The sequence below is a fragment of the Entelurus aequoreus genome, linkage group LG01 (genome assembly GCF_033978785.1).
Source record: "Entelurus aequoreus isolate RoL-2023_Sb linkage group LG01, RoL_Eaeq_v1.1, whole genome shotgun sequence".
Classification (NCBI taxonomy): Eukaryota; Metazoa; Chordata; class Actinopteri; order Syngnathiformes; family Syngnathidae; genus Entelurus; species Entelurus aequoreus.
Genome location: NC_084731.1, coordinates 61,731,626 through 61,749,053, shown reverse-complemented (window position 1 = coordinate 61,749,053; position 17,428 = coordinate 61,731,626). Strand labels below are relative to the sequence as shown.

The window sequence follows — 17,428 nt, the reverse complement described above, 5'->3', positions numbered from 1 at the left end:
GAATTCCTGGAAATTTGTTGAACGTGGAAAAATGGTTGTTTGAATTTCCAGGATGAATTGAATGTGTTGAAGGTGGAATGGGTTGAATCGATTGAAAAATGTGAGAATTGTGGAAGTTTGAAAAATGAACAATTAATTTTGAATGGGGAAAATATCCCTAAAAACGGTGAATTCTAAGAAATCTGGGAATTTTTTTCATCATTGTTGAAAGGGAGCACACAATTCCTGAACAGGCTGAATATTTTGAAGTTGGAATGGTTTGAATGGGATAAAAAATGTGGGAGTTGTGGAACTTGGAAAAATGTCCCATTCTTTTCAATGGAAATTTCATGGAAATCTAGGAAAAGAGGGAATTTTTTTTAAAAATGCTAAAAATGTTCTGAATGAGTTGGTTGGTGTTGGAATTTTTCTAATTGGTCGAGAAATGTTGGAGTAGTAACATTTTTAATTGAGAAATGGTATTACGGAATTCCTGGAATTTCGGGAAAACTTGGAATTTTTCCAGTTAAAAAAACAACTTTGATTTTTGTCCTGAAAAAGAGGAATGATTTGACTGTGGAACGGTTGAGAGGGTTGAAAAATGTGGAAGGAGTAGTCGACAGAAAAAAGGGTGAAAAAATGGTTTGAAAAAACGGCAATTCTGGGAATTCCTGGAATTTATTTTAAACTTGGAAAAATTATAGTTTGAATTTTCAGGATTGTAGAATATGTTGAAGGTGGAATGATTTAAATCGGTGGAAAAATGTGGAAATTGTGAAAGTTTGAAAAATGGCCAATACATTTTGAATGGGAAAAATGTTCCCGAAATCTGGGAATTTTAGGAATTTAACAAGGGAAAACCCGCGATTCCCGAGTAGGCTGAACAGTTTGAAGTTTCATTTGGATGAAAAATGTGGAAGGTAGAGCACGTCAAAATCTGGAGAAGAAGAAGAATAAATAGATGAATTTTGGTGTAGAAAAGCATATGTGTGAATGTTTGGAACAGTCACACAATAACAAATAACAATTTGTCTTTAGGCGTGTCAATTGTTGTTTTAGCCTTTTTTTTTAAAGATTAGAATGGTATTAAAATATCGAAGTGACATGTTTTGATTGTGAGTACGTGGACCTTGGTGGAATAAGTTCGGACACCCTAGTATATATAGTGCTAACATACACACTAAAAATGACTGGGTTATTTTGATAACCCAATTTATGAGTTGCTAGTGTTGGGTTAAATTTTGGAGTTATTTTTTATGAATAACAATCCATTTTTTGAGTTATAAGGGTATTATTTTAACTGAATTTCTGGGTTTTCAAAATTATGAACCATTTTTGGCTTGTTTTTCAACGAGTAACACATTTTGTGGTAAAAGGCTTTTTTTTTTTAAATTAAAAAGTTACTTTTTTCTTGAAGGGAATTTTATTATGAACCCATCTCATTAATATCCTTTACTTTTATCCTCTTTGTATATAATTTAGTTTTGCATGTCTCACGACACATTATCTGTATGTAATATTGGCTGCATTTTGTGTGCCATGTTGTTCCAGACCACAGCAAACGTTACCTAGCTTGCCAAATATGATAATAAATCCATTAGAAGAAGACAGCCTGCAGTTTCCTTTTAACTTGGACACACACATCTATACCTTTGGTCATTAAAAGACAGTCATTTCCAGGAGTTATCTCACCTTCTGAGTAGCTTCTGATTTACTAATGGTTTCCAATGTTGTAAAAATGTGTAGAATAAATTTTACATTTCAACATTTATGTCAACAAAGATTTGCTTCAGCCTGCGACACATAGTCATTTTGATAGTAGGCTATATTAGCTAATATAGACACTTATGTCATGGGTTGTCTTCGTTATAACACTTACTGTATATAAGGCTTTTAAAGTCATTTTGATAGTAGGCTAATATAGCTAATATAATATAAACACTTACATCATGTGTTGTCTTCATTATAACACTTATATACTGTAAGACTTTTAAAGTCATTTTGATAGTACAATAATATAGCTAATATAATATAAACACTTACATAATGTGTTGTCTTCATTATAACACTTATATACTGTAAGACTTATGAAATCATTTTGATAGTAGGCTAATATAGCTAATATAGACACTTACATCATGTGTTGTCTTCATTATAACACTTATATAAGACTTTTAAAGTCATTTTGATAGTAGGCTAATAAAGCTAATATAATATAAACACTTACATCATGTGTTGTCTTCGTTATAACACTTACAGTATATACTGTAAGACTTTTAAAGTCATTTTGATAGTAGGCTAATATAGCTAATATAAACATTTACATCATGTGTTGTCTTAATTTATAACACTTATATACTGTGAGACTTAAAGTCATTTTGATAGTAGACTAATATAGCTAATATAAACACATCATGTGTTGTCTTCATTTATAACACTTATATACTGTAAGACTTTTAAAGTCATTTTGATAGCAGGCTAATATAGCTAATATACACACTTGCATAATGTGTTGTCTTCATTATAACACTTATATAAGACTTTTAAAGTCATTTTGATAGTAGGCTAATATAACTAATATAGACACTTACATGATGTCTTGTCTTCATTATAACCCTTATATAAGACTTTTAAAGTCATTTTGATAGTAGGCTAATATAACTAATATAGACACTCTCATCATTAACTTTAATGTGTTGTCTTCATTATAACACTTATATAAGACTTTTAAAGTCATTGTGATAGTAGACTAATATAGACACTTACATCATGTGTTGTCTTCATTATAACACTTAAATAAGACTTTTAAAGTCATTTTGATAGTAGGCTATTATAGACACTTTCATCATGTGTTGTCTTCATGATAACACTTATATAAGACTTTTAAAGTAATTTTGATAGTAGGCTTGTATAATATAAACACTTACATCGTGTGTTGTCTTCATTATAACTCTTATATACGACTTTAAAAGTCATTTTGATAGTAGGCTAATATAGCTCATATAGACACTTACATCATGTGTTGTCTTTATTATAACACTTATATAAGACTTTTTAAGTCATTGTGATAGTAGGCTAATATAGCTAATATAATATAAACACTTACATCATGTGTTGTTTTCGTTATAATACTTATACTGTAAGACTTTTAAAGTAATTGTGATAGTAGGCTAATATAGACACTTACGTCATGTGTTGTCTTCATTATAACACGTATATAAGACTTTTAAAGTCATTTTGATAGTAGGCTAATATAGACACTTACATCATGTGTTGTCTTCATTATAACACTTATATACGGTTTTTCAATTTTTACGGCTTCAGGCATATTTGTTTTTTTGGTCCAACATGGCTCTTTCAACGTTGTTGGTTGCCCACCCATGAGTTAGCACAACTCAACTTTTGGGTTAAATAATTCAACCCACTAGTTTGATTGGGAATAACCCAACATTTAGTTATCATAACTACATTTTTTGGGGTGAAATAATTCAATGCAAAAATTGGGTTGCAAAAATTAACCCAAAACGGGTTATTTTTTAACCCAGCATTTTTTAGTGTGTATAGTTTATGAAAGTGGGTGTACAGTGTGGAAAATAGAAAAAAACAGAAGAGACCTTGCACCCTCCCTTCGCGGCGTCCCTCTTGACTTGATGACAGACCTAAAAGCCTTTTGTTGCAATCTTAGCCAATGGAGACGGATTACGACAGCGGGCAGCTGAGATATATAACGAGCCCCCCTTTTGACTGCACTTGCACATTTCCCAGTGACACTTCTGCACACGCACACACACACACACACACACACGCACACGCATGCACACACACACGCACACGCACACACACCTCCACGGAGCGAAACTTCCGAAAAGCATGTGATCGGGCTGCACATTCATCACATTTGGCCAACTTTCAATAAAGACGCACTGGAACGCATTTCTTTTTTTTTCTTCTTTCTTCCCCATTGCAAAAAAACAACAACTTCGTGGTGTTGGATTAGGTGTCACGGCCGTGGAAAATTGACCCCGGGGGAGTTTTGAAAGAACAACAAGTTGCCGTCATGTCGAGGTATAACTTCTCGCTGTGCTTGATGGTGCTCGCCTCCCTGGGACGGTCGGGGAGCGACGAGCCCAATCTGCCGCTGCAGCCCCCCACGGACGCCGGGCCGTCGCTCCCGGACGAGGACGCCGGCGCCCACGAGTGCTCCGCCTGCGTGTGGCGGGAACAAAGCAAAGTGCTGCGGCTGGAGACCATCAAGTCGCAGATCCTCAGCAAGCTGCGCCTGAAGCAGGCGCCCAACATCAGCCGCGAGGTGGTCAACCAGCTGCTGCCCAAGGCGCCGCCGCTCCAGCAGCTGCTGGACCACCACGACTTCCAGGGCGACGCCGCGTCCCAGGACGAGTTCATGGAGGAGGACGAGTACCACGCCACCACGGAGTCCGTCATCACCATGGCGTCTGAGCGTGAGTAGTGCACAACTTCCCCACGCGTAATTACGCACTTGATTGCGGAGTTTGGAATTGCGGCTAATCGGCGGTGGCAGCTGTCAAAAAAAAAAGGGATTAAGGCTGATAAATCGATAATCGAGCACATCTCCAATATGGTGTCTAAAGAGCGTGGTAATGACGGTCCACCTGGCGACTCGTGGTGTGCGTTTTTTGGAGCCGGCAGCTGCTGGCTGACGTCTCTTATTGCGCGTGTGCGTGGACGCATGACAAAGCGCGCTGGACGTCAAGTGCATTATTCATGACGACGCTACACTCGCCGGCCCCGATTCATCATTCGCTGCGCCCTAAATCCGCCGGTGGACCCGCGGAGATTCTATCAAATGACTGCTGAACCCTGGCAGCTGTGCTCTGTCGCCCTTTTTATAGGCGCCTCTACCGGTTCCCCTGCTGTTCCACGCAGTGAGAAAAAGTGTGTCCAAAAAGCTGCTATTGTTAACCCCCCCCCCCCCCCCACACACACACACACAAACACACACACACACACACACACACACACACACACACACACCCACGCGGCCCCTCCTCTCGGCCGCACTTGCCTTTTTATAAAGGCGAAGTTTATAGGCACAGCTCGTCGTCGTCGTCGCCCCCCCCCCCCCCCCCCGCACAAAGACAGAAGCACTCGGGGTCGAGGGGAGTGTGTGACCTTTTCCTGCGAGATCGCGGGGTTCAACAACATTTACACACCTAATATATTCCGCGCGGGGCAGATGAAACGCCCCCCCCCCCCCCCCAAAATCCCCCCACGCGAGTCAGCTAGTGCACCAGCAGTGAACAAAGGTGCGTGTAAATGTACACGAGTTGGTAAGTCATCCCCCCCACCCCCCCACCCCCCGCGGCCCCGAAAGGCACAAGCTGTAGAAAATGGATGGATGGATGGCTGGATGGTTAGCGCCCTCCAAATGGGAAAGTAAAGCCTACTTCAGGGGCGTCAAACTCCTTTTTTGAAAGTCACTTAAAGCAGTGTTTTTCAACCTTTTTTTGAGCCAAAGCGCATTTTTTTTCTTTCAAAAAAAATCCGGAGGCACACCACCAGCAGAAATCATAAAAAAAATGAAACTCACTCGACCAGGGTCACCAACGCGGTGCCCGCGGGCACCAGGTAGCCCGTAAGGACCAGATGAGTAGCCCACTGGCCTGTTCTAAAATAGCTCAAATAGCAGCACTACCAGTGAGCTGCCTCTATTTTTTAAATGGTATTTATTTACTAGCAAGCTGGTCTCGCTTTGCTCGACATTTTTAATTCTAAGAGAGACAAAACTCAAATAGAATTTCAAAATCCAAGAAAATATTTTAAAGACTTTGTCTTCACTAACTGACAAAGAAACAGATAACAGATTTGGTGTCCAGTTCAAAGTGTGACATGATTTATTTAAAAATTTGAGAGTTGACTTTTGTATTTTACATGAGTTATTATTTGTACAAACATGGTGCAAAGTAATTCATGATTTGTTAAAAAATGTTAGTGGCTAGCTAGTTAAATTGGGATATTGTGATTTCACAAGACTGTCTTAGAAGTGATCATTTGAAAATGTTCAATTTGAAAAATGTGCACTTAGAGAAAATATAAAAATAAAGTGTTGCATATTGATATTTATCTGTTTCTATATATATTTATTGTGAGACATCATTAAGATGATCAGTGTTTCCACAAAGATAAATATAATTAATTATTAATAATAACAGAGTTAAAGGTAAATTGAGCAAATTGGCTATTTCTGGCAATTTATTTAAGTGTGTATAAAACTGGTAGCCCTTCGCATTAATCAGTACCCAAGAAGTAGCTCTTGGTTTCAAAAAGGTTGGTGACCCCTGCACTAGACAATAAAAAGTGAAGTAAATAAAAAAATGATAAATGGGTTATACTTGTATAGCGCTTTTCTACCTTCAAGGTACTCAAAGGGCTTTGACAGTATTTCCACATTCACCCATTCACACACACATACTGATGGCGGGAGCTGCCATGCAAGGCGCTAACCAGCAGCCATCAGGAGCAAGGGTGAAGTGTCTTGCCCAAGGACACAACGGGCATGACTAGGATGGTAGAAGGTGAGGATTGAACCCCAGTAACCAGCAACCCTCCGATTGCTGGCACGGCCACTCTACCAACTTCGCCACGCCGTCCCGTGAATTATGTTTATATAGCACTTTTCTCTAGTGACTCAAAAGTGCTCTAACCTACTCAGTGGCCTAGTGGTTAGAGCAGGCCTGGGCAATTATTGTGACCCGGGGGCCAAATTTAGAGGGAAAAAAAAGTGTCTGGGGGCCGGTATATCTATTTTTAGGAACACTAATACAAAAACTCACAATAATGTCTGATCAAATGCTAAAAACGTTATGACAGACCGCCTTAAAAAACGGAATGGAATTTTAAATTTTTTTTTACTGAATGAGACTCCCAGAATGTACATGAAAATAAAGAATGCGGGATTTACAATATTAACTATGAAGGATTAAACACTGAATATTGACAACATATGAACGTCACTCCCCATCTCAATCGACATAATTTACAATCAAGCAAAACGCAACAAAAATGCAACAAACACAGCGAAATATGAACGCGAAGGGTAAAAAATAAACACACTATACGATCTGATACATCACTAAGCTTTAGAACTTTGTTGTAAAAATCTCCTTCCGTGTCTGTCCCTGACACCCAGGCTGGCTACTCTGGAAACACTCTGTGGAAACGCTCCCCACCCACATTGCTTGGTGCCTCGTCTGAGCTGCTGTGATTACCATAGTAACTATAGTATATCATGCAAAAGGACAGATTCCATCCATTAAAATACTTTGTATAGTTCAAGACTTATGGTAATTTGAAAACTTCACTGCACATCATAATGGCAGCTACAGTTTCCATCTTAAAGATCTGAAAAAATGATTTGGGAATGTCCGGCGGGCCAGATTGACAAGCTTAACGGCCCCGGGCCTTAATTTGCCCAGGTCTGGGTTAGAGTGTCCGCCCTGAGATCGGTAGGTTGTGAGTTCAAACCCCGGCTGAGTCATACCAAAGACTATAAAAATGGGACCCATTACCTCCCTGCTTGGCACTCAGCATCAAGGGTTGGAATTGGGGGTTAAATTACCAAAAATGATTCCCGGGCGCGGCTACCGCTGCTGCCCACTGCTCCCCTCACCTCCCAGGGGGTGGAACAAGGGGATGGGTCAAATGCAGAGGACAAATTTCACCCCACCTAGTGTGTGTGTGACTATCATTGGTACTTTAACTTTAACTTAACTTTTACATAGTGAAACTCGATATCTAAGTTACATTTGGCACTGGGAGCAGGTGGGTAAAGTGTCTTGCCCAAGGACACAACGGCAGTGACTATGATGGCGGAAGCGGGGATCGAACCTGCGACCCTCAAGTTGCTGGCACGGCCACTCTACCAACCGAGCTATACCGCCCCCAATATGGGAAAGTGAAGCCTACTTCAGGGGCATCAAACTCCTTTTTTGAAAGTCACTTAAGTCAGTGTTTTTCAATCTTTTTTTTCCTTTGAAAAAATCCATACGCACACCACCAGCAGAAATCATTAAAAAAATGAAACTCACTAGACAATAAAAAGTGAAGTGAATTATATTTATATAGTGCTTTTCTCTAGTGACTCAAAGCGCTTTTACATAGTGAAACCCAATATTTAAGTTACATTTAAACCAGTGCGGGTGGCACTGGGAGCAGGTGGGTAAAGTGTCTTGCCCAAGGACTTAACGGAAGTGACTAGGATGGCGGAAGCGGGGATCGAGCCTGCAACCCTCAAGTTGCTGGCACTGCCACTCTACCAATCGAGCTATACCGCCCCCCAAAAAGTAATTGTTGCAATTGTTGGATATGAATTTAAACCATAACCAAGCATGCATCACTATAGCTCTTGTCTCAAAGTACTGTCACGACCTGTCACATCACGCCGTGACTTATTTGGAGTTTTTTGCCGTTTGCCCGTGCGTAGAGTTTTAGTTCTTGTCTTGGGCTCTTATTTTGTTGGTATTTTCCAGTAGCAGTTTCATGTCTTCCTTTGAGCGCTATTCCCCGCACTTGCTTTGTTTTAGCAATCAAGAACATTCAAATTATTGCTATCTTTTTTTGTGTGGACGATGTTGATTGTCATGTCATGTTCGGATGTACTTTGTGGACGCCGTCTGCTCCACAGTAAGTCTTTGCTGTCGTCCAGTATTCTGTTTTTGTTTACTTTGTAGCCAGTTAGGTTTTATTTTCTTTCTGCATAGCCTTCCCTAAGCTTCAATGCCTTTTCTTAGGGGCACTCACCTTTTGTTTATTTTTGGTTTAAGCATTGGATACCTTTTTACCTGCACACTGCCTTCCGCTGTTTCCGACATCTACAAAGCAATTAGCTACCGCCTGCCACCTACTGATATGGAAGAGTATTACACGGTTACTCTGCCGAGCTCTAGACAGCACCGACACTCAACAACAACACATAAATTGCAGGCTATAATTACTGGTTTGCAAAAAATATTTTTAACCCAAATAGGTGAAATTAGGTAATCTCCCACGGCACACCAGATTGTATCTCACGACACACTAGTGTGCCGCGGCACAGTGGTTGAAAAACACTGGGTTAGCGCCCTCCAAATAGGAAAGTAAAGCCTACTTCAGGGTCGTCAGACTCCTTTTTTGAAAGTCATTTAAAGCAGTGTTTTTCAACCTTTTTTGAGCCAAGACGCATTTATTTATTTGAGAAAATCCGGAGGCACACCACCAGCAGAAATCATTAAAAAATGAAACTCACTAGACATAAAAAGTCGTTGTCGCAATTGTTGGACATGAATTTAAACCATAACCAAGCATGCATCACTATAGCTCTTGTCTCAAAGTAGGTGTACTGTCACAAGTTTTTTGGTGTTTTCCCGTGCGTAGTGTTTTAGTTCTTGTCTTGCGCTCCTATTTTGGTGGCTTTTCCTGTTTTGTTGGTATTTTCCTGTTGCAGTTTTAATGTCTTCCTTTGAGCGCTATCTGTTTTAGCAATCAAGAACATTAAAGTTGTTGCTATCTTTTTTTGTGTGGACAACATTGATTGTCATGTCATGTTCGGACGTACTTTGTGGACGCCGTCTGCTCCACAGTAAGTCTTTGCTGTCGTCCAGCATTCTGTTTTTGTTTACTTTGTAGCCAGTTAGGTTTTAGTTTTGTTCTGCATAGCCATCCCTAACCTTCAATGCCTTTCCTTAGGGGCACTCACCTTTTGTTTATATTAGGTTTAAGCATTATACACCTTTTTACCTGCACGCTGCCTTCCGCTGTCACCTGCATATTGTGCATATATTGTGATCACAACAAACCATCGTCGCCTCACACGACCTGTTCCCGACATCTACAAAGCAATTAGCGACCTGCTGCCATCTCCTGATAAGGAAGAGTATAAGTGTGATGCATCTGACTGAAAACATATATTGTTTGACAGCACAATATAAATGTTGAATCACCTCATGATATTATTCTTTCACTTGCATTTGATTCCGTTTGTTTATGTTCAAATTGATGGCTAACTGTGTTGAAATCACGATTAAGGGTGACAAGTAGGTGTTTGACTATCTTTATATATTTGGCATGATCAGATACTTGTTAAAGTTTAAATCACATTCATTTCTCTGTCAAAACTGATGGAACGAATCATTCAGTAAAAAAAAAAAAAGTATTCTATTGATACGTTTTTTCCCAGGCTTTTGTGGGCCACATAAAATGATGTGTCGGGCCAGGTCTGGCCCCCGGGTTTTGTGTTCGACACCATGTGGCCTTGGAAAATAGCAATTAGGACCCTAGAAAAGGTTTGTATGTGACAAGACCTCTTAGGCAAAATAACTTCTTCAAAATGTTAAATCTATATATAAATATATATATATATATATATATATATATATATATATATATATATATATATATATATATATATATATATATATATATATATATATACATATACAGTATATATATATGTGTGTGTGTGTGTGTGTGTGTGTGTGCGTGTGTATATATGTATACATATGTGTGTATGTGTATATATATATATATATATATATATATATATATATATATATATATATATATATATATATATATATATATATATATATATATATATATGTATATATATATGTATATGTGTGTGTATACATATATGTGTGTATAATATGTATATGTGTGTACATATATATATATATATATATATATATATATATATATATATATATATATATACACACGTGTGTGTGTGTGTCCATATACAAACACGTGTGTATGTATGTATAAATATATACACACGTGTGTGTATATGTGTTTATATGTACAAACCCCGTTTCCATATGAGTTGGGAAATTGTGTTAGATGTAAATATAAACAGAATACAATGATTTTGCAAATCCTTTTCAACCCATATTCAATTGGAATGCACTACAAAGACAAGATATTTGATGTTCAAACTCATAAACTTAATTTTTTTTTTTGCAAATAATAATTAACTTAGAATTTCATGGCTGCAACACGTGCCAAAGTAGTTGGGAAAGGGCATGTTCACCACTGTGTTACATGGCCTTTCGTTTTAACAACACTCAGTAAACGTTTGGGAACTGAGGAGACACATTTTTTAAGCTTCTCAGGTGGAATTCTTTCCCATTCTTGCTTGATGTACAGCTTAAGTTGTTCAACAGTCCGGGGGTCTCCGTTGTGGTATTTTAGGCTTCATAATGCGCCTCACATTTTCAATGGGAGACAGGTCTGGACTACAGGCAGGCCAGTCTAGTACCCGCACTCTTTTACTATGAAGCCACGTTGATGTAACACGTGGCTTGGCATTGTCTTGCTGAAATAAGCAGGGGCGTCCATGGTAACGTTACTTGGATGGCAACATAAGTTGCTCCAAAACCTGTATGTACCTTTCAGCATTAATGGCGCCTTCACAGATGTGTAAGTTACCCATGTCTTGGGCACTAATACACCCCCATACCATCACAGATGCTGGCTTTTCAACTTTGCGCCTATAACAATCCGGATGGTTCTTTTCCTCTTTGGTCCGGAGGACACGACGTCCACAGTTTCCAAAAATAATTTGAAATGTGGACTTGTCAGACCACAGAACACTTTTCCACTTTGTATCCGTCCATCTTAGATGAGCTCAGGCCCAGCGAAACCGACAGCGTTTCTGGGTGTTGTTGATAAACGGTTTTCGCCTTGCATAGGAGAGTTTTAACTTGCACTTACAGATGTAGCGACCAACTGTAGTTACTGACAGTGGGTTTCTGAAGTGTTCCTGAGCCCATGTGGTGATATCCTTTACACACTGGTGTCGCTTGTTAATGCAGTACAGCCTGAGGGATCGAAGGTCATGGGCTTAGCTGCTTACGTGCAGTGATTTCTCCAGATTCTCTGAACCCTTTGATGATATTACGGACCGTAGATGGTGAAATCCCTAAATTCCTTGCAATAGCTGGTTGAAAAAAGGTTTTTCTTAAACTGTTCAACAATTTGCTCACGCATTTGTTGACAAAGTGGTGACCCTCGCCCCACCCTTGTTTGTGAATGACTGAGCATTTCATGGAATCTACTTTTATACCCAATCATAACACCCACCTGTTCCCAATTTTGCCTGTTCACCTATGGGATGTTCCAAATAAGTCTAAAGTTAATGATTATTTGCACAAAAAAAAATATTTATCAGTTTGAACATCAAATAAGTTGTCTTTGTAGCATATTCAACTGAATATGGGTTGGAAATGATTTGCAAATCATTATATTCCATTTATATTTACATCTAACACAATTTCCCAACTCATATGGAAACGGGGTTTGTATGTATAAATGTGTATATATGGGTATATACACAGGTGTGTATATATATATATATATATATATATATATATATACATATATATATATATATATATATATATATATATATATATATATATATATATATATATATATATATATATATATATATATATATATATATATATATATATATATATATATATATATATCAATATATATATATATATATATATACACACACTTGTGTACAAATGTATATGTGTATTTGTATGTATCTGTGTATATATGTATATGTGTGTGTACATTTGTGTTTGTATCTATAAGTTTGTGTATATAGATATGTATATACGTGTGTATATATGCGGGTGTGTGTATATATATGTGTGTGTGTGTATATACACATATATACACATGCATGTGTATGTGTGTGTGTGTGTGTGTGTGTGTGTGTGTGTGTGTGTGTATATATATATATATATATATATATATATATATATATATATATATATATTAGGGCTGCAACTAACGATTAATTTGATAATCGATTAATCTGTCGATTATTACTTCGATTAATAATCTGATAAAAGAGACAAACTACATTTCTATCCTATCCAGTATTTTATTGGAAAAAAAACAGCATACTGGCACCATACGTATTTTGATTATTGTTTCTCAGCTGTTTGTAAATGTTGCAGTTTATAAATAAAGGTTTATTAAAAAAAATAAAAAATAAAAAAAAAATCCAACAAATCGATGACTAAATTAATCGGCAACTATTTTAATAATCAATTTTAATCGATTTAATCGATTAGTTGTTGCAGCCCTAATATATATATATATATATATATATATATATATATATATATATATATATATATATATATATATATATATATATATATATATATATATATATATATATATATATATATATATATATATATATATATATATATACACATGCATGTGTGTATATATGTGTGTGTGTGTGTGTGTGTGTGTGGAACAAGGGGATGGGTCAAATGCAGAGAGTAATTTAACCACACATAATGTGTGTATGACTTTACATGTGTGTGTATATATGTACAAGTGTATATATATTTGTGTGTATGTAGATGTGTGTGTGTGTGTGTATGTGTTTATACAGTATGTTTTATACAAGTATGTTAGACAGGTTTTTTGCCAAGCATGTTATGGTTTAACTTCATTACCAAATTGTACTTTATTTATTGCCAAACAATGTTTCTGTCAACTCTTTTCTTTATTGATTGATTGATTGATTTATTCATATTGTAAAAAATAGCTACAAACTCTATTAAGTATACAATTACACACCTAAATCTTTTTCTTTTGTAAAAAAAAAAAAATGAAACTGATGGTTATTGAACACAGTGCACAACTTAAAGTATACGATTGAATAAGCTCTGCTTCTTCCAACTCATTTTTAGACAAAGTGTCAACACGAGATGTACTTCAATGTAAGCAGGTTTCATATCAGCTAAACCAGTAGTTGTCAAACTTTTCCCATCTAGTCGCAGAAAACACTTGGCTCTCCAAGTACCACCATAATGACATAATTAAAGTACAATAGTGTAGTAGACCTAAGTATTCATCAAGTACCACCATAATGACAACATTAAAATACAGTAGTGTAGTAGACCTAAGTATTCATCAGGTACCACCATAATGACAACATTAAAATACAGTAGTGTAGTAGACCTAAGTATTCATCAAGTACCACCATAATGACAACATTAAAGTACAGTAGTGTAGTAGACCTAAGTATTCATCAGGTACCACCATAATGACAACATTAAAGTACAGTAGTGTAGTAGACCTAAGTATTCATCAAGTACCACCATAATGACAACATTAAAATACAGTAGTGTAGTAGACCTAAGTATTCATCAAGTACCAACATAATGACCAACATTAAAGTACAGTAGTATAGTAGACCTAAGTATTCATCAAGTACCACCATTAAGGTACAGTAGTGTAGTAGACCTAAGTATTCATCAAGTACCACCATAATGACAACATTAAAATACAGTAGTGTAGTAGACCTAAGTATTCATCAGGTACCACCATAATGACAACATTAAAATACAGTAGTGTAGTAGACCTAAGTATTCATCAAGTACCACCATAATGACAACATTAAAATACAGTAGTGTAGTAGACCTAAGTATTCATCAGGTACCACCATAATGACAACATTAAAGTACAGTAGTGTAGTAGACCTAAGTATTCATCAAGTACCACCATAATGACAACATTAAAATACAGTAGTGTAGTAGACCTAAGTATTCATCAAGTACCACCATAATGACAACATTAAAATACAGTAGTGTAGTAGACCTAAGTATTCATCAAGTACCACCATAATGACAACATTAAAATACAGTAGTGTAGTAGACCTAAGTATTCATCAAGTACCACCATAATGACAACATTAAAATACAGTAGTGTAGTAGACCTAAGTATTCATCAGGTACCACCATAATGACAACATTAAAGTACAGTAGTGTCGTAGACCTAAGTATTCATCAAGTATTACAATAATGACAACATTAAAATGCAGTAGTGTAGTAGACCTAAGTATTCATCAAGTACTACCATGATGACCAACATTAAAATACAGTAGTGTAGTAGGCCTAAGTATTCATCAAGTACCACCATAATGACAACATTAAAATACAGTAGTGAAGTAGACCCTTAGTATTCATCAAGTACCACCATAATGACAGCATTAAAATACAAATAGTGTAGTAGACCTAAGTATTCATCAAGTACCACCATTAAGGTACAGTAGTGTAGTAGACCTAAGTATTCATCAAGTACCACCATAATGACAACATTAAAATACAGTAGTACAGTAGACCTAAGTATTCATCAAGTGCTACCATAATGATCAACATTCAAATACAGTAGTGTAGTAAGTTAGCCGGCCTAAATATTCATCAAAACAAGGAAGAGGTTTTATTTAACAAGTATATTTCATATTTTGGACACTGTAACACTACACACAGTTTGAACAGTAACACTGTGTTTGAATATTTAGTTGAGGATTCCTTGGTGCACCACTAGATGGCGCCTGTGTACCACTAGTGGTATGCATACCACAGTTTGAAAATCACTGAGCTAAACCATTAGCATTAAAGGGGATCTATTATGCAAAAACAACTTTTCTTACCTATTGGTACATGCTGTCGTGTATTTGGGATATGCAAAAGTCCCGAAAATGTATAATCAAACCGTGGATGTTTATAAAATAATCTTGCCTTCAATCACACGTCCACTAAATGATCCGTTTAGACTTTGCCCCTTTAGTGACCTTGTCAGCGGATTATTCATGTATGGCAAAGTTTTACCCAAATATCTTTTTGCCAATCCGAAGTCCTAAGTTCCTTCTTTGTCTCTATCCTCTTGTTCTGGGGCAGACTGGCTCGTACATGCACATGTATCCTCCGCTGTTGCTATTTTTAATACAAAGTAGCGTACAGTTCTAACTTATATCCGTCAGTAGACTCGCTATGGAAGCGCTAACAACTACAGGTACAACAAAGATGGCGGGGAGTGGAGGCACATAAATAAGAGCGCCCGCAAAATGGCGCATCCTAAAGTGAGGGTCAGAAAGCGTTTGTAAAACATCATCTATGCAACATTTTGAGCAAAGAAGCATGTTACGTAGACCACAAGGAAGTGTTTACATGGAGAAAATAATCATAATATGACAACTTTAAGGCTGAGAGGTTCAAACCTGCTCAGTGGCCTAGTGGTTAGAGTGTCCGCCCTGGGATCGGTAGGTCGTGAGTTCAAACCCCGGCCGAGTCATACCAAAGACTATAAAAATGGGACCCATTACCTCCCTGCTTGGCACTCAGCATCAAGAGTTGGAATCGGGGGTTAAATCACCAAAAATAATTCCCGGGCGCGGCCACCGCTGCTGCTCACTGCTCCAGTGAAGTTGGCACGTTGTGTAATTCGTAAATATAAAGGGAATACAATGATTTGCAAATCCTTTTCAACCTATTTTCAATTGAATGGACTGCAAAGACAAGACATTTAATGTTTGAACTGAAAAACGTTATTTTTTGCAAATATTAGCTCATTTGGAATTTGATGCCTGCAACAAGTTTCAAAAAAGCTGGCACAAGTGGCAAAAAAGACCGAAAGTTGAGGAATGCTCATCAAAGACTTATTTGGAACATCCCACAGGTGAACAGGCTAATTGGGAACAGGTGGGTGCCATGATTTGGTATAAAAGCAGCTTCCAGGATATGCTCAATCATTCACAAACTAGGATGGGGCGAGGTTCACCACTTTGTCAACAAATGCGTGAGCAAACTGTCAAGCAGTTTAAGAACAACATTTCTCAACATGCTATTGCAAGGAATTTAGGGATTTCACCATCTACGGTCCGTAATATCATCAAAAGTTTCAGAGAATTTGGGGAAATCACTGCACGTAAGCGATGATATTACGGACCTTCGATCCCTCAGGTGGTACTGCATCAAAAAGCGACATCAGTGTGTAAAATGGGCTCAGGGACACTTCAGAAAACCACTGTCAGTAACTACAGTTGGTCGCTACATCTGTAAGTGCAAGTTAAAACTCTACTATTCAAAGCAAAAGCCATTTATCAACAACACCCAGAAACGCCGCCGGCCTCGCTGGGCCCGAGCTCATCAAAGATGGACTGATGCAAAGTGTAAAAGTGTTCTGTGGCCTGACGAGTCCACATTTCAAATTGTTTTAGGAAACTGTGGACCAAAAAGGAAAACAACCATCCTCTAGGCGCAAAGTTGAAAAGCCAGCATCTGTGATGGTATGGGGGTGTATTAGTGCCCAAGGCATGGGTAACTTACACATCTGTGCTGAAAGGTACATACAGGTTTTGGAGCAACATATATTGCCATCGAAGCAAAGTCTTTTTCATGGACACCCCTGCTTATTTCAGCAAGACAATGCCAAGCCACATTCTGGACCGGACTGTTAAACATCAAGCTGTACATCAAGCAAGAATGGGAAATAATTCCACCTGAAAAGCTTCAAAAATGTGTCTCCTCAGTTCCCAAATGTTTACTGAGTGTTGTTAAAAGGAAAGGCCATGTAACACAGTGGTAAAAATGCCCCTGTGACAACTTTTTTG

The 17,428-nt window shown here is 37.6% G+C and overlaps 1 protein-coding gene across 3 annotated transcripts in view; it reads left to right on the top strand.

Moving 5' to 3' along the window:
* The window catches only part of gdf11 (growth differentiation factor 11), a 166,723-nt gene that overhangs the window by 26,347 nt on the left and 122,948 nt on the right, over positions 1 to 17,428 (top strand). For all 3 annotated transcript variants that reach the window (XM_062055706.1, XM_062055697.1, XM_062055715.1), the window contains one exon: positions 3,977 to 4,439. In XM_062055706.1, the coding sequence (XP_061911690.1) occupies positions 3,977 to 4,439 (463 nt within the window). The remainder of the gene's footprint in view (positions 1 to 3,976; positions 4,440 to 17,428) is intronic.